This window comes from Condylura cristata, unplaced genomic scaffold (genome assembly GCF_000260355.1).
Source record: "Condylura cristata isolate star-nosed mole 26May11 unplaced genomic scaffold, ConCri1.0 scaffold00030, whole genome shotgun sequence".
NCBI classification, from domain to species: Eukaryota; Metazoa; Chordata; class Mammalia; order Eulipotyphla; family Talpidae; genus Condylura; species Condylura cristata.
The window spans coordinates 4855778-4877229 of record NW_004567131.1 but is presented as its reverse complement, the minus strand read 5'-3'; the positions used below and the strand labels follow the sequence as shown (position 1 = coordinate 4877229).

The following is a 21452-nucleotide window of genomic DNA, read 5'->3' as shown; positions in this document are numbered from 1 at the left end:
AATATCCTTTTTATTTCTTTCATTCATATTAAGTATAATATTGACAGTGATCCAAATCCAGAATTAATAAGAATACTGGATCAACCTTATAGGGGGTGGGTTATAATTGTCAATGGTCAATATTCCACTTCACAATATTGATCAGTATACCAGAAATTTCCTTATATCCCAGAATATTCAGAATAAAGTAGGCATAGTATCTCTATATGCAAATGAAATGCTATAAACCACAAGAAGTCACTGTCAGTCTATAAACCTGAATAACAAAAATGTGTCAGAGAAGTCTTTTGCAACGAGGGGAAATTTTAATGAGAAAAATTCTAATCACTTATAAAAATGGTTTTCAAGCATTTGCGTAAAGTAATCCTTTCCATTCATTTTAATGGTCATTGGGTTCTCAACACAGAATGATTCAACAATGGATAACAATCTTTCTGGAAGCAATCAGAATTTAAGTGGAAAATGTCACAAAATGTGAAGTTTGTAAGACAGAAGGAGGAAAAGAAAATGTCAGGTTTGAAAGGAAAACAGCATAAAATACTAGCAACCTACTTATTCTATTCTTACTATAAAACATTTTAAATGAGATGTAAAAAATTCAAGTAGTTTTACATACAGATGAGTATTTTTTTATATTTCTTTAAAAATATCATAATGTGCTATATATTCATAGATGAACAAGACAGGATTTTAAAGATTTCTGTGGGATTTTAATAACATTTATAAAGTCAGTGTTATTGTTTATTCATCTAATATGGCCTACATTCTCCTATCCAAAGATCTTACTTAAAACAATTAAAATTCACTTTAATACCTCAGAAAAAAGAGTTTTTCATTTAACATTTCTTTACATTGTATTCATCCCACAACCATCAGAAAAAAAAAATTGATTCAATGCAAATTCTTTATATTTAAAAAGAATAGAAAAGAAAAAAAGAACCTCTATCTAACAAGGTTTCATTAAGTAACTTAAATCTACCTTTCCTGCTCCTGCTTCATTCGTATTCTCTCCTCTTCTGATGTAAAGGACTCCTGTATTTTTATTTTACCCGTTTTCTCAATCTTGTCATCTTTTCGATGTTTTCCAAACCTGTTGACAACAAAAAATTCTAACTTGTCAATATGTACAAATGAGTTTTCTTTCTTTTGTGATAATGACATATATATTCAATAAAACATGAACTTCCTCAAAATGAGAGGCCAAAGTATCTCCTACAGTTGATTTGTTTTTCTAACATTAATATTTTCATTAGACTATTTCACTCATTTTTCAATTAGAACTTTCCAGAGAAAACCTTTATGTAAAATGGCCTCAATAACAAATTTTTCTATTGGTAAAATAAAAATAAACAGTAGTGACAAATACCTTGTAGGTGCTCCTTATTTTAAAAATAATGAATTTACAGGACTTAAAAGCTGAATATTGCAGATACTAGAGAAACATATACCTTAGACACAGACACACTGCATTCTGCATTGGAGTGGGTAGGGACTAAAGATTGTTAATCTACACTCATTTATTTAATAATCTCCCATAACAACTATTTTTCTTTCTTTTCACAGTAAGGTTTATTGGAAACATTCATCTTATTTTAAAATCTGACAACAAAGCCACTGGTGCAGCACTTGAAGTACAAAGGAGAATTTACACTGTTATCATACTTGGAGCCTCTTAAACTGAAAGTTCTAAGACGTTCTCATTAAACAGTATTCCTCCATCTGATGAAAAGCAATTGCTGAACGTGATATTTAAGACTTGAAAATTTACATCCGATCAAAAACAAACAAGAATAAGTACATGATTCCAAAACCATCAACATGAACTTTTGCAGACTGAATTTGAGCATGTTTTAAAAACACATTATTCTCTTCTGGCATTCAAATATCTGTGACAACTCAGAGGTGGTGTCAGTTCTTTTTCTAGTTTGTTACTTTTCACTAAAAGATCATGTTGCCTGGAATGCAGGTGTGACACACCCTCAAATAATATTCATTTGGTTGTGACTTGGTTATCAGATATTTCAAAAAAGATATCTTTGATAGTCAATTGCACATTCTTAAATAAAGTGTATTATTTATTTCTGAGGACAATATAGTAGCAGGCTAATGGTGACACTTAATCATATTGGGAAATGCCAGAAAAAAACAGTAGGTACAAAGAGGTAAATAATTATTTCAATAAATGGGTTGGTTTATAGTAGAGATCGTTATCTTTTTAATGTAAATCTGATTTCAAATGCTAGTCTATGCACTAAGTGTATGTGGGGGTTTTAAAAACTAAAATACCATTAATGCTATTCATTTGTAATTATGTATTATTATTAGCATCAAACTCACTGTAAAATTAATTTCTGGAAGGTACTATGAATATATGCTCATAAACTAAATAACTTAGAATTGGACAAATTCTTAGAAGCATACTATATTCAATAGAAAACTTGACTAGGCCAATTATATGTAAGCTAGGAAACTGAAACAGTAATCAAGTCTCCCAGTGGAAAAAAAAAACTCAAGGAAGCGATGGTGTCACTAGTGAATTAAACAAAATATTCAAAGACAAAACTACAATTAACAACAGTCCTTCTCAAACTCTTTCAAAAAACTGAGGAAGAGAGAATGCTGCTAAACACATTTTATGAGGTCAACATTACTCTGATAACATCAAAACTAGAAAACTACAGACCAATATCCCCATTAACACAGATGAAAAATACCTCAACAAAATCTTCCGCAACAAATTAAATGATACTTTAAAAGGATTATATATATCATGCCCTAGTGGAATTCATTCAGGGACATAAGTATTGGTCAACATCTGAAAACAGATTTCTTTAATTCACCACAACAGAAAGAAAGATAGAAATCATATGATCATATCAATGGATAAAAAAATACATTTTTAAAGATTCAACACCCATTTATGTTAAACTCTCCAAAATTGGGGCAGAAAGAATATACATCATCATAATAAAGAGCATACATGATAAACTCTCAGTAAAAAAACTTCCTGGTGATAAACTGAAAACTTCTCTTCTTGGATCAAATTAAAAAAGGGATGTCCACTTTCCTCACAACTATTCAGTAATATTGGAAGTCCTAGCCAGTACAATTAGGCAAGAGCAATCTATAAGACAAATCCAAACAAGTTAAAACTATCACTACTTTTCAGACAACGTGACAATCTACATAGAAACCCTAAAGACTACATTAAAAAATCTACTGAAAATAACAAATTAGTATGACAGAGTACCAGATTATTGACTCAATATACAATAACTGTTTCATTTCATTATATAGCAATGAACTAGAAGATGAAGAATCAAAAAAAAAACATAATTTACAATTGCATAAAAAGAATCAAATTAAGTAGGAATGAACTTGACAAAGTAAAAGTCCTCTACATTGAAAATAATAAGACATTGTTAAAAGTCATAGAGGACACAAAAAATATATACACTTCTTGCTCATAGAATGAAAGAATTAACATTGTTAAAATGGCCATCTTATTTAAAGCCATATGCAGATTTAATATAATATCTATCAGAGTTTCAGTGTCATTTTTCAAAGATTGTCACTATTACTGAAAAAATCCTGCGTAGCACAGCAACCATGACAAAAAAAAAAAAAAAAAGAAGTATCACACACCCATACTGGAAGTGAAATAAAAATAGACATAGAGAATAAAACAATCAACTTTAGAACCTAAAAATAAGCTCATAATTCTCTGGAGACTTAATCTTTGACAGACGAGCCATGACCATACAGTAGAGAAGGAAAAGTCTCTTCAGCGCATGGTGTTGGAAAAACTAGTCTTGTGGACAAGAATGAAGACAGGCCACTATTTTGGACTAAGCACAAAAATAATTCAAAGTGAATTAAAGACTTGAATGAAATACCTAAAACCAAAAAATACATAAAAGAAAAAAAAAGCAACAAAAAAGACTCCCTAATATTGGCTTCAGGAATTCTTTAGCACCCAACTCCAACATTAAGAGAAACAAAAGAGAAAAATACACAAATGAAACTATATCAAACTAAAGCTTCTATGCAGCAAAAGAAACTATCATTTAAATGATAAGACATTGTACAGAATGGGAGTAAAAGCCACACATCATATACTCAAAATGCTAAGAGCTAATACCCACAAAGAGCTCATTCTGCTCAATGAAAAGAAAATAATGCAATCAGAAAAGTGAAATAGACACTTTTCTAAAGAAAACACGTAGCTGGGCAACAGGCATATGAAAACATGTTCATCATCATATAGCATCAGGAATTGCAAATGAAAACCCATTTGAAAATGACTCATGTCAAAAAGACCAGTAACAACAAAGGTTGTAGAGTGTGTAAAGAAAAAGGAATCCTCTTATATCAATGATGGGAATGGAGAATGGTTCATTTTCATTCCCTTTGGAAAATAGTATGCAGGTTCTTAAAACATGAAAAACAGATCTACTATTTGACCCCAGAATTTCACAACTAGTTATATACTCAAAGAATGCAAAAGCACAAATTCAAAGGCATACAGATACTCTTATGTTCACTGAAGTCTTATATACAATAGGCAAGTTAGGGAAACAATGTTAAGTATCCAGTGCATAAGGCAGACAAGAAGATGTGTTTTATATATACACACACACAATATTTTAAAAAGGATGAAATTTTGCCAACTGCTATTCCATGGATGGGAATGGGAAACAAGTAAAATAGACAAATTCAGGGAGATGTCAATCATCTGTGGAATAGTCACACAGAAACGAACGGACAAAACCAAACAAACAAAATTCCACGAGAGATCTGACCGCAGAACTAAGGTTATCAGAAGGGAAGAGTATGGCGTACACTTGGGAGGAGGCCCAAAGAACTAAACTACAGTGGATACTGGTGGGTGCTTTGATGGGGAGAATGCTGTAAACCAACACTATCTCAATAAAAAATCAACTTTTATAAAGCAATTGAATTGAATTTTATTTAGAAATTGGAAGTTAATTATAAGTACAAAAAAGAAAAGTTATCCCCAAGAACTTAATACCAGATGTTGACCACCTCTCATGAGGGGTAAAATATATACTTTGTGTTTAAAATTAATAAATACAAAGCATCCATTAAGACTTTTTGTCAAAATATCAATAATGCCTAAAAGTAAACAATAATGATTGACTTTACATAGTCAATGAACAAATGGGTGAACTAACATAAAAAACCAACACTGGAGTAAATATCTAAAATAATGTTCATTCTTTAAAAAAAGTTTACAGAAACTTTCTAAGTCTCAGGGGAAAAAACAGGACTACATTAACTTGATGACATCAGTAAATACATATTATTGAAAACTGATCTGAATTCCCATCCTACATATTCTGCAATATTTGAGGTACTTAGAAACATTAATTGTATTAAGTTACAACTCAAAAGTGAGTTCCAGTGTTAATATATAATATTTATTGAAAATAAGAATGCCTTAAGATAAATCATTTTCACAATTTTTCATCTCATGACTATCTTTCTAAAGGTATATATTTGAGAAACAAAATGCAGTGACACAAGAGATATTATCTATATACACTTAAAGTACAATTTAATCTCACATGAAGATCATGTGTATCTTCCCCTTGAACTAATAAAACAGGGAGAAGCGGGCCCTCCCTGGTGGCGCAGCGAGATAAAGCACTGTACAAAGAAGCTTAAGCCACTCTGCATGAGTTCGATCCCCGCCTGCCCCGGAGGAGATCCACATGTCCACATGGCGTGGCAGATCTCTCCTGGCCCTTCCGCTGCTCCCCTCAGCAGTGTACTTCGTCGATCTGCCTGTTCTGCTCCCCACTCTGTCTCTGGTGAATCTCTCACCCTCCACATCTCTGGCCTGTACCCCAGTTCTGTATGAATAAATAAATCAATCTTAAAAAAAAAAAAACAAAAAAACAAAAAAAAACAAAAACAGGGAGCAGCTGAGAGTGGTTTACTTTGACAGTAAGACTCTTTAACATGCTACAAAATAGCTTTAGTATTTTGAGACTCTAACCAGACTGTTAAAACCTTTTAACAGTGGTCTCAGTCTTACTTGCAATTATAGTTTCAGTCTTAGTCTACCAACATGTAGCTTTTTAATTAAGTACACACGTTAAAAAAAAAAATAGACTGCATACTCATATTTAAGAACTGCATTTGCTCATTGGTATTTTTCATTGTATCAAAGTACTACTTCTTAGACTGCTCCCTAATCACCAGAATAGACTATTTTATTATTTGGAAATTTGTTTTCTAAATTATAGTACAGTCTCCTTTTTAACATTAATGTGTAGGGCTCTCCATAGTGGCGCAGCGGGTTAAAGCACAGCACTATGAAGTTAAAGTCACTTCAGCATGAGTTACATCCCCGCCCAGGAGGTGACCCACATGGCACAGCAGACCTCTCCTGACCCGCCCACTGCCTCCCTCAGCAGTGTACTTCATCAGTCAGCTTGTTTTGCTCCCCACTGTGTCTCTGGTGAACCCTCTCACTGCCTCTGCACCTCTTCCTGTACCCCAGTTTTGTATGCACAAATAAACCTTTAAAAATAAAATAAAATTAATGTATAAAAATGTAAAGAAACCATAGATGAAATGTACATAGGTTTGCATTTGGATATTTCCCTTCATTATACAATGAAGGGAATTACCTTATACAGTTGCTTAAGACATATGACAAAGTCACAGTATATTACTTCTTGAGATAAAAACATATCTCTCTGGTCTACATTTAGACAGTTCAAGATAAAGACTGCAAGCGGAAACAAATATATTAACCATTCTAGAGTGTCAAAAAAGCAGGTACAGCTCTATTCAATGTAAATGCCAATGTATTCTAGTATTATTAATTTATTGTACCTATTTCTTCCTGAAAAGAGGAAGAGGTCATTGAAAAATTGCAGCTAAACACGTATTCTAAGTGTCACAGATGAATTCCATAATTAATCGACAGAGACAATCATTGAATAGTAAGAGGTTTTAAAACTTGGAAGACATCAATTACATTTTTTTTTATTATTTTTTAAAAGCCACTGACAAATTCCAAATGGGTCATTTTCCAAGGAATAGCATAACTTAAAAAACATTATAGTAATATCATGACCAAGAAGCAAACATTCTCAAGCTGAGAGTCAGTTTTATGAATTACCTTCTGGCTAACCCACATGAGTACTTAAACAGAAATCTCTACCACCCAGTGGAAATGATGCTGAAACAGAAAGTGATCACACAATCCACAACCTCAGGAAAAATTTGCTAGTTATATGAAGAAATTTAAAATGGGATAGCGACCTTTTTTAAAAACAAAAACAAAAACAAACAAACAAAAAAGAGAAACAAGGGAAATAACACATGGGACTAGAAGGTACACTGAAAAAAGGTCAATATGCCACTGAAGAATTCACAGAAAGGACAGTAAATGAGTCCTGTCTCATCAGAAGAGAATTTATTGTCACATTCTTAAACATATGGCTTTCTTCGTAAAGGATACAGAAATGTTTACATTCAGCTAAAGTAATCTCAAAGTAATCTGCTAAATGGGTTTTACTATACCACATTACAATGAGATTGCTACCGGCTGCCAGATCAGCTATATATATTTGTATAGTAAAGGATGATGGCAAAATGTGCTCTTTCAATGAATAGGGAAAGCAAAAAGGAAACAAACAAAACCTAAAGAATTGCTACAAAATTCCATTGCTGTCATATAGAGAGCACTATTGTGCAAAATTTAGTACTGATTTGATTTTTGTGCTCTGAAAGCAATATTTGGGTTTTTAGTAAATTAACCTAATTCTTTCAATAGTATAAATATCATTAAAACACTTACTGTTTTAATGCTGATACTAAAAATAGAGATGAAGCCTTTATAACAATTATGCTAAATACTATACCGATTTCCTCTATAAATAAAATAAATAATTAGCTATATAATGAAAGGACATTTTCTACTATATTCAAAAACTCAAAGTAGAAAGACAAATTAAAATATCCACTGCCATATTTAAAAATATATGAACAGAACATTCAGAATTAGATATTTTTTTGAGCTTTAAAGAATGTTTTCTTTAAGAAAACCCTCACTAAAATGTCACCTAGAAATCTGATATCTCTCCCCTAATTACCAAGGTCTTCATATGTAAGAAAGACTTTGCTACACTATTTGTCTTAATATTTACCCTAGGAAATTTGGAGGCTAAAGTGATTAAAATATAGCTGGAAAAGAGAACAAAAATGGGTCAAATCCAAGTTCAGTGCCAAGTCATTCAATCTCTCTCAACACCCGAGTCCCACACAGGAGAGGTCAACAGTGTCATTCCACTCAAAATACTGTTCTTTATTTTGTCCCTCACTTGGACTTATTTGCACCATCACACAATTTAATCACTTCCTTTCTCCAAGAACTCATTATCACCTCAAAACTTTCAGTTGTTTCTCATAGATGTGTTTATACAATTACTACACTACACTGTTCTGACCACTGCCTATGGTGGTCATTTGCCCTAAAGATATTTGACCAAGGTTCTCCCTAGTGGTGCAAGAGGTTAAGTCTCAGCACTATGAAGCTATTGCCAGCCACTGTGGCCCAAGTTCTATCCCTGGCTAGGGAGCTGACGCACATGGCACAGCAGCCCTCTTCTGTCCTGCCCACTGCTCCCCTCAGCAGTGTATTTCAATTGATCCATCTGTTCTGTTCCCCACTCTGTTTCTGGTGAATCCCCACAACCCCTGCACCATTGGTCTACACCCCAGTTCTTCTGTGTATAAATAAATAATAATAAATCTTTTTGAGCAATACCAGCTATCCCCTAATACCAGCTCAAAACCCTGTCCACCAAAATCATGACTGCTACACTCTATCCTTGCTAGGGTATCTAGTTCTCTGAAAGACTCAGGAAAACAATGCTCATTCAAATACAAGAAAAATCATGAACTTTAAACTTTATTCCTTTGGAGTTCCTTGAGTCATACTTATTCTAAATGTTTATTATTATTATTAAAGCTTTTTATTTATTTATGCATACAGAACTGAGGTACAGGCTAGAGGTGCAGGGGCAGTGAGAGGATTCACCAGAGACAGAGTGGGGAGCAGAACAGGCAGACTGACTAAGTACACTGCTGAGGGGAGCAGCGGGCAGGTCAGGAGAGGTCTGCCACGCCATGTGGAGCACCTCCGGGGTGGAGATTGAACTCATGCTGAGGTGGCTTTAGAGTCTTAATGCTGTGCTTTAACCCACTGTGCCACCAGGGAGGGCCCCCTAAGTGGTTTTTGATATAAGTTTCTCTAGAAATTTTTTCAAGTGGTTTTGGTATAATCTTTCTCCATGTTCTTGGTATGAACATTTGTTTCCCTTACCCATCGCCCTAATTCTTTAACACAAGTATGAAATTATTTTTACCTTAAAGCTCTAGGATTAGAGTGCAGGTCAGTGAATAATTAATTTAAGACATCTTGGTAGTATTGATCTGGGACAACACTGGAGCAAATAATATTCCCTGACCTATGAAATTCAGTTTGTATCTTTTGTGAGCTATAACTGATACCCCATTTAAAGTACTTTTGACTATTTAATTACACATAGGTTGAATTTATTTAAATCTTATGATGTACTGATCCCCAAAACAGCATCTGACACAGTGTTTTCCATCTTTAGAGGAAAGCTCAAGAACCACAAGAGACTTATTGATTTCACAGGTCACATAGTGAGTGAGAAACAAAGAATTCAGACCTAAGATTACTCTTACTATGCCTCAAAAGCTTTAGAAACCAGTCAGTCACTCTATGCTTTCTCTGCTAGAAGCAGCTGGTTTAAACATCTTAGTTGAAATAAATGAGATAAATCTTGTACTGCTTGCACTCCAGTAAGGAACTTGTCTCTAAAGGCCAAGAATCTGAATGCAAGGTCTGACTTGTTCCCAATCATTGTGGAAGATCATAAAACTGCCCTCATGCCCATTCATAGGACATTGCCAAAATTTCTAAAAGCAGTGACACTGAAAATGTCAAAATTGTCTGTACTGACATATGCAAATACCGCCAGGCAGCAGAGAAGCATGTCAAACTGCCCAAACTCAATCAGAGGGTAAAATAGTAAGAAATCACTGCATGCTTTTTTCTTCTTTAACGACATGCTCATGGTTTTTGTCTCTATTGTGTGTGTGTGTGTGTGTGCGCGCGCGTGCCTCAGACTCTGTTTTACAAATGACAATATGACAAAAAAAAAAAAAAAACGACTTCTAATATGTCCTTCCCATCCAGGAATTTTCAGACTTCAGTGACATTTTAAGAAATCACTATCACGTTAGCATACTGATTTGCTCAGCAGTCTTTGTGCACAATGTTGGATGAATCAGGGAAGAGGCAGCTGATTATGAAAAGCAGAAAGTTCCTATTTAGGCAAAACAACTTCGTAATCAACAATGATGAGAAGGGAGTTTTGGAAAGAGTCGATGACAACTTGATAGTGCTTTATAAAATGGGATGCAGTTTTAAGTTGGCAGAGTTTAGCAGGGGTTCTCTTTAAAAGGAAATTCGCAAACTTGAAAATCATTATTTGATTGTGTAGTTTTCATCAGTGCTAGACTGATTAGATTTAATAAACTAAATTTCTGTTGCTTGGTATCCAGAGGAAAAATAGTGACTTAAAAAAAGAAAGAAAAATAGCTTCTACTTAACCAAGCTAGAAAATCCTTTTACATGCCATGCACCCTTCATGGCTGACACGCTCTCCTCAGGAGGCCATTAACGTCATTATATATGCACTCTTCCTTGGCCTAGCCTGCGTTATCTAATCATGGTGCACTGATATCCTGATAACCGGACACTTGGGAACTCCTAGAAGGAGATGGAGCAAGGAAATATTAAAACAAAATTAAGGAATTGAACCCAGTACTGTATCATACATTTGGTTTTATAAAAATTCGCTATAAATTACAAAGATTTTAAAAACATAACAACAGAATACAAAAAAAAACAAACAAGAACAAAACTATGGGATCAAGATATAAAGACGTAAGGGAAAAAAAGCAAGCATAGTAAGGAATTTGTTCCCTTCAAAACACATGAAAAAATACACATACTCTGAAATAATTCTTGCAACTATATTTAGAGCCATTCCTGTAAAATGACAGATGAGAGGAGGCATATTTAAATTATGATGCTAAAGTTTTTCAGGCGTCTGCCAGTTCATAGAACATATGACATATTTTCTGCAGCACATAAATTCCCTCTTCATAAAAAAGATCAACTTGTTATTACTATCCCACACAGGATTTTTATAGGGTTTGATATACCTTTTCTTTTCAAAACATACCTAAACAGATATCCACACAACACCAACAAAATAATACTAAGCAGGCAAATGCAAATGATATGCAAAGTACATATTTTGTTTCCCCTCTACAGTGACTTTATGATATATATTATTATCTATGAACTAAAAATAAATACACATGGACATACACACTGAAACAGTAAAAGCAACACATAATTCTAGATGTTTGAAATGCTTGATTGGAATTGAAATCAGCCATGTCCGTCTGAAATGATTTTGAGCATGTCTTTCACACAACTACTGCTCGGGGTTCTTTCTTTACTATTATACTCCTAATTCTTGCACTGTTCATTTTAAAGCTTTATTGTTTCATAATACAATACTACAAATTGCAAATTACATTTGGCTCAAGGAGTGATTATGAAAAATACTATCACTGTTGCCTTTGCTCAAATAACTGATAATAATGAGAGATTGATTGGGCTCTGAGCAGTCCAAGTGATGAGAAGGGTCAATTTGAACATTTCTATTAAGCTTCTTTTGTTAAATCCAACACTTTGTCAGGTCAGAGGCAAATAATCATACCCTACATCCAGTTACCATGGTTTTTTCCTTTTCCTAAAGCATCAGAACAATTTAGTGAGTGGGACTGCCCAAAGGCAGTCCCCATAAGAAATACTAATGAGATACAAGTCAAAAATACATCTGCTAAAAAGGGTACTTGAAAAAAGCAGCGATAGGATGAAATTTTACTCTACCCCTTTGTGTATTAGTACAAAAAATCATGAGTAGTTAGTAAAGATAATCCTAATAATTTCTATTGCCATCTGCCCATCTGATATTTAAATTGGCATCTAGCTCATAGCTGCTTATGTGGTAATACAAACACATGCACAACTTAAGAATATCTTTTTTTCAGTGAGAATTATTCACCCTTAATTAAATATGTATCATGATTCAAATTCATTGGGAATATGGTAAGGGATAGGTAGGGAGAGCAGCTGAAAACACCCTCAAACATTTTCTTACCTTAATATATTTACAGTCCGTATGAAAGTAACAAAGAGATAATATAGTGATTGAAGTTTGGGGAGGGGGCTTGGATAGCTCCTTGAAACTTTGAAAGATTAAAACTTCCCCAAAGATCTCATTATCTGTAAATTTAAGGTGTCAGTCAGCACTTTTTTTTTTCCTCTGGATGATAGGAAACAATTTCTGTTGATTCACATTTCCTCGAGAACACTCTCTAAAGAGTAAATTAAGTGCTGTAGATTTCCATTTTTTATCTTTCAGTTGATTTACATATTCGGATTTAACATTAAAGAGCTGACACATTTTAAAGATCTAATAGAGGGCTCTGTGGGCAAACTGCCAAAAACTGGGGGCCAAACCTAATCCTAAGTACAGAGAAGAGCAAGCGGCTTGCAGGCCCCAAGTCAACACCTACTGACAACCTCAGTAACACCACCTTCTTAAGGAATATGAGAAGATGAATTTCATGCTACGATTAAAATCAGCAAACCAGGTCCAGGTAAGTTTGACGACGCAGAAAATGATAGTGGTGTGCATCAAAAAATGGCAATGGATCTATTACAGAAAAGATTATTTTTCTGGAGTGTAGTTTTCCTCTCTGAGGGTGCACAGCCATGCATATTATTATGACTCAGCTGTGGTTAAGAACTCAGTTGGTGAACAGGTTTCAAATTCTTGGGGTGGTTTCAGGCCTGGAGTGACAAGGGTTTCGAAGGAGGAGATATGTTTAGTGTTTCATCCCCAATCAGCAGACCCTTTATTTGACAAATGTGGCAGGCACCACATATCTTTTCCTTATTTGATGAAATAGTCAAACAGGCATTAAAGTTGGAAGTTGTCTTTTCCGCTGGCCTAGAATTCCTCTCAGCCCAACTCACTTCCATCTCCTCTAACGCTCACGTCTGCACTGCCTGCTGTGTGGTTCCAGGTGCCACAGACTCACTGGCAGGGCAAGCCAAGCAGAGAGAGATCTGCGAGAGCGCCCTGTTTATCCGCAATGATTCCGGAACTGAGGCCAATATCACTAATACCATTTAATTTCCCAGGTCTCTCCCAGTTACAGTTGCTTTATAGCAAATCATTATGCTGCTTTTTCTCAGTCAAAGTTTGAAACTCTCTAGTCTAAACTAGTGTGTATAATCATAGTACATGACTAGCAAACCTCACTTCACTGAGAAATAAATATATATATATACTTCTATAATTATCTATCTATCCAACCATCTATCCGACAGGATAGAAATGGTCCATATATCTTTTTCAGCACAGGCATTCAGAATATCTACCTAGAAACTAATTTCAGGAAGAATTAGAAGGAGAAAAAAATAACATGAGCAGACAGATGAATAAAATCCTACAAAGTCACAAAGATTTCCATGCACATTCTTTCATCCAGTTCTTAAATTAAATGTGAAATAAATTGGAAACAAGGAAAATGAAGCTGACAGAATAAATGCTACATGTGGCAGAGTGGAGCTGGAAGAAAACAGACGTTTGACATCTAAATCACAAATTCTACTACAAATCCTAGAGAAGACTCCTCTCTCTTTCATCATCTGATCCTCTTCAAACGTCTGTTATGTTCTTCAGGTTGACTTACATGTTAATAATTCATTAAATAAAATGAAATACTTAATGCACCAAAATTATATAAAAAATGAGGAACAATCACTGTATACAAATTTTAAATATCATGACACCAACAAGACTAAATATTTGAAAGTGGTCAGTGTAATTTTAACTCTTAGTGTCCATCAAAATGCATGATGTATCCCTCCCTGGTGGTGCAGCGGGTTAAAGCACAGTACTGAGAAGCTAAAGCCACGCCTGCCCCAGAGGTGACCACATGGCGCGGCAGAACTCTCCTGACCCGCCTGCTGCTCCCCTCAGCAGTGTACTTCATCGATCTGCCTGTTCTGCTCCCCACTCTGTCTATGGTGAAGCCTCTCACCGCCCCTGAGCCTCTGGCCTGTACTCCAGTTCTGTATGCACAAATAAATAAATTTAAAAAAATACATGGTGTAAGTATTCCTTTATACAGAATGAGTAATGCTGTGATGGGCAGGCATGAAGACAAGCTGTCATAAAACACTGAAGCAAACAGCTAATATATCTAAAGTTCAACAACTCCATTACCCAGCACTTGGAGGTGAGACTGGATAAGGGCAGGGTTTCTCAACCTTAGCTTTATTGGATTTTTGGGCCTGATCACCCTTTGCAGGTGACCAGGAGCCCAGTGTGTGTGTAATACAGCGGGTTTTGCAACATTCATGGCCTCTGGCCACTGCATACTGGAAGCAATCCCTCCCCAAGTATGACAACCAAATCAGTCATCAGATAGTACTAAAAGTACCATGTCTGGTAAAACCCAGTTGTTGAGAACCACTGCCTAAGGTTTCAGACAAAGTTCAACACTGTATCTCTAGTATTTATGAACAAGAATAAATGGATTCAATGGACAGAAGTAGGTGTATTAGTCTCCACCATCAACTGCTCCATTTATTTCAAGACTACTAAACACCAAAGGATATCTTTCTTCACTGACTTAGAGGACTTTGATGATCTTTTACACTTTCATCCTTAGCCAAGACCCAGAAGACAAAATCCAGCATAATGAAACCCAAGGATATACTAAGGGGAATGTACAGATAAATAAGTTAAAAGGGCATCAAAGTCAGTACCCTCAGAACTAGAATACTGATTAAGGCTTGAACTACAAAATCAGAAAGACACAGATTATTTGATTGGTACAACTGTACTGTGACAACTGGCACAATGAAATAACAATAGAAATGTTATCCATAAAAATCAGTATTAGCATAAATGAAATGAAAACATGGTTAGCACATTACTGGCAGAAATCACCACCCTACAAACAATACACATAATTTTCTAACAATAACATCTAAACATTCACTTCTCCTATTTCCAAGAAGCAACTTGGGGCTCCCTAACTTTGGAAGGCCATGACCATTTAAATGGTAGATTTCATAAGGTTTGCCAAGGGTTTTAGTTTATTCTGTCTTTTTGGTTAAGCCAAAGAGCTCTAGCCCACAGTGCTTAGTCTTAGCTAGTATACTAGAATGAGGGTGAACAGTAACCCACTGCTGTGAAGCAGCTGAAATTTCAGAAATCTGGGCCCACCAGAGCTTCATTAACCAAGAGCTGAAGAGGTAGTTCCAGGAGCAGGAACTACCTCCAGTGGGTAGGTAACACCCACCTCTTTTTACTTCTTTAGATGAAAAGCCCTGATTTGGGAGGGAGAAGAAATATGCATAGTTAAAATAAAACCACATTCCCAGCCTCCTTTGAAATCAGGAGTATGAAATACTCTAAGTAAGAGTACAACAATCTGGAGGCAGAGTCCTGAGTAAAAATTCCAGTTTCATACCAGAAACTAATATTCATCTTAAGAATGTCAATCTATGGTGGTCAACAGAGGACAAAATGTTGTCAACAGCCTTTAAAGTTTGTAAGAGCAGAACTAACTTGAGACAACTAAAAAATAATCACCAAAATGAGTCCTCTCTATTGGGGTCAAGACTTCTATTGTAAGTGACAAAGTATTTCAGTATGAAAACATGAAGACAAGAATCCATGAATCAGAAATTATTTTCATTTTCTCCTCGTTGGTTTTGATATTATTTGATTATTCTCCTATTAAAGAGAACTAGTTTTGCACACTTGATATTACTTGGTTGTTAATGCTGTGTAATTAGATGGCTGCCTGTCAGCTACATGTGTACTGTTGAGGATAGTTCTATAAGAAAATGTCCTTCTCCACTGCTGACCCAGAAATAGTATGGAAATTTTGCTTTGTGAATGATACAATTTCCATTTCACAAGAAAAATGACTGTCTACTTTTTTGAAAGGTATAAAGTATTAAGCCATTTTAAATCCTTAGATATATGGCTTAAAATATTTATATTTATATGAATTTCAAGTTTACAGAAAAATTGAATTGATAGTCAAGTGCTTTTTCATATACTCTAACACTCAATTTTTTGATAATTCATATCTCATTTTAATATGCTACAGCTATTTTAGCTTTTATATGAAATACTATTAATTAATAGTATTTCTTAACTAATACTTAATTATATTTCCTTATATATTACTCATTATTTGGTGTATTCAATCTCAAAAGAATCTTGTCAAACTGAACAGATAGTGTACTCTAACAGTAAAAGCATAGAACTTTATAGAAAGCCAAGATCTATACGGGTAACACTACACTCAAATATGGGACTTTTCAAAAAAGAGTTCCACTGGGAAAATATTTAAATGCTTTCTATTTGTCATGAGTCTTGTAAAACTAGATCCTGGGAAAACAGTCTGAACTGTTTGCAAGTATGTAGAGAGAACTCCTGATTATGAGCTATAATAGTTAAATATCACAGTATTAAAAATAAAAGTCTTTCATAAAAGGTCATTGAAAGCTGGTACTTTGCTGAAACAAGCAATGTTATTCTTATTTTGCCAACATGAGGGTAAACTGGACCAGGTATTAATGGAATGAAGAGAAGCTAATGTCATCAGGACCCAAACTTCCCCCAATTGTGTCCAGAGCAGCACACACCTGTCAACACTTAACAGAAAAATAAGCAGAGGCCAGATGAAGAGTGATTCCATAGTCAACAAAGCCCATCATTAAATTAATTTTTCCTCCAAGTTAATTCATTCTCTAATTTATACAATCCTTTGAGAAAATGTACAATAGGGCTACTATGTCACATAAAGTGTTATTTCTATTGCTCAAAGATAGGAAAATGTGGCACTTGATTCTTAAAACACCAGAAATGTATTTACTATATAACCCAGTAATGCCTAGGAATCTACCCAAAAGATACAAAAATACTGGTTCCAAAGGAAATCTATTTCCTATGTTTATTGTAACACAACAGCCAAGATACGGATACAATTTAAGTGCCCCCAAACAGGAGTGGATCAAGAAGATCTGGTCTATATATACAATGGAATACTACTCAGCAATCAAAAAAGGTAAACTCATGTCATTTGCAGCCATGTGGATGGAGCTGTAAGGAATTATGCTGAACAAAATAAGGAGCAAGATCAATTCTAGATGGTATCACTTTTTATAGAATATAAAGAAATCAAACAGAGTCAGTCAAAGACAAACTTTGAGACAAGTCCTTGAAAGTTGACCACAGAGCTGAGGTATCCAGGAGAAGAGGAGGAAGAATGAAAATGGGGGGCAGAGGAGAGCACAATGAAATGTAGTTGGGGATTACTGTTGCTTTGGGGGTGAGAGAATCAATGACCACACCTGAAGGGAAAAATTCTATACTGCCAAAAAATTTACAAGAATGTAAAATAATGGTACTTCATTTAAAAATGTAAATAAAATTAGTAGGCCAAGTAATTAAACTATTCTAAACAAACAAATTCTGGCAAACAAGTAGCACTATTATCCACACTTTGCAATGGAGTAAAGCAAAGCACAAAGAGCCTCTTATGAATGTACACCTCAAGTCTGGGCTTGAGCAATTTAATTGCAGACAGCAGGCCCTTAAGGGTTATGTTCTGCTACCTCTCAACAATATACATCAGAAGACATGACAAAGAATAGCAAGATTTACTTTGTGAAACGTCTACAAGGATTATTTGTATATCTCTGTATGCAGCTTGCAAAATAAAATGTATTTCTTACTGAGGGTCATATTAAAAGGATTCTTCTTATGCAAAATATGCCTCTTCCCTAAAACTCCTATCAAATACAGACCTCAAACATCTGCTGGATGCCGGTTACTATGTCATCTTCTGAATAAAGGATTACTGAATCTTGGTACACACTAGGTTCACTTGTTTAAAGTCCCCACAATATTTCTGTGGCCTACTTCATAGCACCTTTTAGAGCATCTACTTTTTGAGGGCCTGTCTTCCCTCAGTTAACCCACCACTAAATCTTTGCATCTTAGCACTACCTAAAAGACTGTAGGTTCCCAGAAAATGTTTTTTGAATGTAAGAATTAATATTTTTATCTCATAATTATTAAAATGTCATACATATTAATAGCTAGATTTGGAAAATGATGTAAGTTATAAATGTTAAAAAAAAAAAAAAGAAACTAAAGATAATAGGTTGTCCCCAGCCAATCCACATCTCACTTAAGAATCAGGAAGGAAAAAAATAAAACAGAATCAGGAAGCTTCCAGAATCAGGTATTCCACAAATAAAGGAATGCTTCAGAATACCACCCACAGGAGAGGCAGCCTCCCAGGTATCTGTGAAGGTGTTTAATCAACTTACTCTCTCCACAGCAGATGAGCAGAGTAAAACCAAGGTTGTCTTGAGGAACCTGACATTCTGAGGCTTAGGAAGACATTACTCTTCACTCCATCAATGACCCCTCAAATATGAACCTTAGGCTAGTGGTTGGTATTTCAGATTGGCCCAACATGATGGATTTAATTTGGAAATCACATCTTTGCAAGTCAAGTGTAGTAGAGAATACTGAAATTATTTATGGCAACTAAAAGCAAAGAAACAATGATGTCAACAAATCAAAACACATGATGTAGATCTATAGCACATGGTAGGCCCTCTCCCTGGGGGCAATCTCCTAAGGAACAGGTAGAACTTTGTAGTGACATCATCTTCCAAATATGGGAATAAACACGGGCCCAACCCTGGTGACAACTCATCATAGCTGAAAATAACTCCAAGCAGAGATTCCGCATATACATTGTCCTCATTTATTCTAGAAAGTTCATTTATTTATTCATGTGTTCAACAAACATAAGTTAATTTATATTTAGTCAGAAGCAAGTTCTGAGGGAGGGATTCAGGATGTTCTAATGGAAGCTGTGAGAAACACATGTGGGAGAGTAAAGACAAACAGAGGAAAGGATATAAAATGGTCTCAAGTCTGTTACCACTGTGGGCAAGAGAACTCAATCCCACGAACTCAGGGAGCAGTACAGTAGGTACTGTAGGGCCTCTTGACCTGTGACCGGGTTCAAGGTAATTTGCCCCAAAGAATGCCACTCTAGCTCATTGACTATTTTGAAATAATGTTTTATAACAACTTTTAAAGTGCAAGGACATTCTTACCCTCCTTTGTTCTCCAGGTAGCAGGAAATAAATCTCCCATGTGAAAGGAACTTCTCTGTTCCAGGAGGCAGAGAGAGAGAGATTTTATCACCAGAGATAGAGAAATCAGGGACCAGATAACTATGTAAACAAAGCTTACTACTTTACTAATGTACTGCTCGAGGACCAAATTTCTGTGTCTTGTTATTTCTTCACAAATTTTTACATAAGGTATAAAAGCTGCCTACTTTAGCCACTTTTTTGGGCCTCATATTTTTATTTACCTAGGAAGTATGAATCAAAATTGTTTTCTGCCAATCTATGTCAAATTACTATATCAGCCAAAGAACCAAAAGGGGAAGATGTGAGAAGGTTTTTCTCTCCCATACCTTTTTGTGGAGCTATTAACTCCAAGAGTTCTGGGGTGGGGCCTGCAATTCTGCATTTCTGACAGGCTCCTAGGTCCTCCTGGAGTACTCTGTACTCCTGGTCTAGGGCTACGTTTTCAAGGCAAAAGGTCTAGACTTGTGCCATACATCAGAATCCTAAGAGTCATGGTGGCTGGACCCTGGTTCATGGATGGAGGGCAGCTCTAAGAGGCATTGTCCCTGAGCACTTCTGGAACCTGAACAGAAAATTAGTTTCATTCCAAGGCTTTGGAGATGCAGAGACTGGCTGCTAGAATTCGGGGGAGGCACTGAAGAGGTATGGGCAACTTGGCATCAGTGACATTTACTAAGCACTGACTATATACTTAGCAGTCTTCTATGTACACAGTAGAGAGGAAAAAAAAATTTTAACAATTGCAAATATTGTCAAGTTATTACAAAATCAAGTTAGTTGTTTATATCATTAGGAGGGGAAAAGTGGAAAAAAGAAAAATAAGTCAGAAAGAGTCTAGATGGATGGGGCACAGTTTGCAATAGTCCTTGAAAATCTACACTGGAGTTAAGTATTAAAAGTACAGGAATGAAACTTGAATATCTGAAAGATGAATCCAAGTAGCGTGATCAGGAACAAAGGCTCTAGTGGACATGGCAGGTTCAGAAAAGAGAACAGCGTAGCTAGAGTGAAGTTAGGGGGGGGGGAAGGGATTGAGATCAGAAAGATTGGAGGCAGAGCATAAATTCAAGATTCTCATAGATGACTCTGGATTTTGGCCTTTACTCTGAGTGATTTGGAAGTTTACTGTGGAATGAAAAGAGGAGAGACGTGAAGAGACTTCTGGCTGTACTGCTGAGCATATCCGCAGGGATCCAAGAGCAGAAGGAGGAGAGTAGGTGGAAGGCACAATCCAGGACAGAGAGGATGGAGGTACTGACGTGCTAAAAATGGATCAAATGAGGGTAGTCCAATCAAGTGACAACAGGTGAAAGGCTTCTGTGCATTAATACTTGAATGTGGGGTACCACCAGAAATAAATCAATAAAAATAAAATGAAGGGTTATTCCAATATTTTAAACTTGCAAACAACTGAAAAAGGACAAAAAAAAAAAAAAAAAAAAAAAAAAACCCTACCATTATATGAGATGGGAAGACTGGGAGAAACAGTTCTGAGAGAAATATCCAGAACTTTGTTAGGGCTATATGCAGTTTTAGGTACCTGATTGGCACTGAACAATGCTAAGAATTACAAAGCTAGAGATGTGAATTTAAGAGTCTTCTGCCTGTGAATTATATTTAGAGTCCGAAGCCTCCTGAGAATATAAAATTCTGTATTGCTGAAAAGAGAAGACTAAAGTCTGAGCTTCTGGGTACGCCACTGCTCAGAGGACAGGGCACCACAAAGAACTAGCAATGGAACTGACTGCTGTGGGCAGAGAGGCGGGAGGCCCAGCAAGCACGAGCTCAAGGACGAGTGATAAACTGCTGAGTGTCACCAGTAGAATAAGGTGAGGGGTGAAAAGAGACCAGGCAAGACTCACTGATGAAGAGGACAATGGTGACCTGGCTGAGAGCAGTTTTCTGTGGGGCCAAGAGGCATGAGGCATCACTGAAGGGAGATTGGGAGAGAACAGGGACATGGAAAAAGCAAATCCAAATTCACCAAAGGGTTTGCTCTAAAGGAAAGAGGGGAAAATGA

The 21452-nt window shown here is 35.7% G+C and overlaps 1 protein-coding gene across 14 annotated transcripts in view; it reads right to left on the bottom strand.

Annotated features, from left to right (window-relative positions):
* PARD3 (par-3 family cell polarity regulator) overlaps nucleotides 1–21452 on the bottom strand; it is a 476523-nt gene that overhangs the window by 160349 nt on the left and 294722 nt on the right. For all 14 annotated transcript variants that reach the window (XM_012731317.1, XM_004691164.2, XM_012731307.1 and 11 more), the window contains one exon: nucleotides 980–1090. In XM_012731317.1, coding sequence (XP_012586771.1) covers nucleotides 980–1090 — 111 coding nt within the window. The remainder of the gene's footprint in view (nucleotides 1–979; nucleotides 1091–21452) is intronic.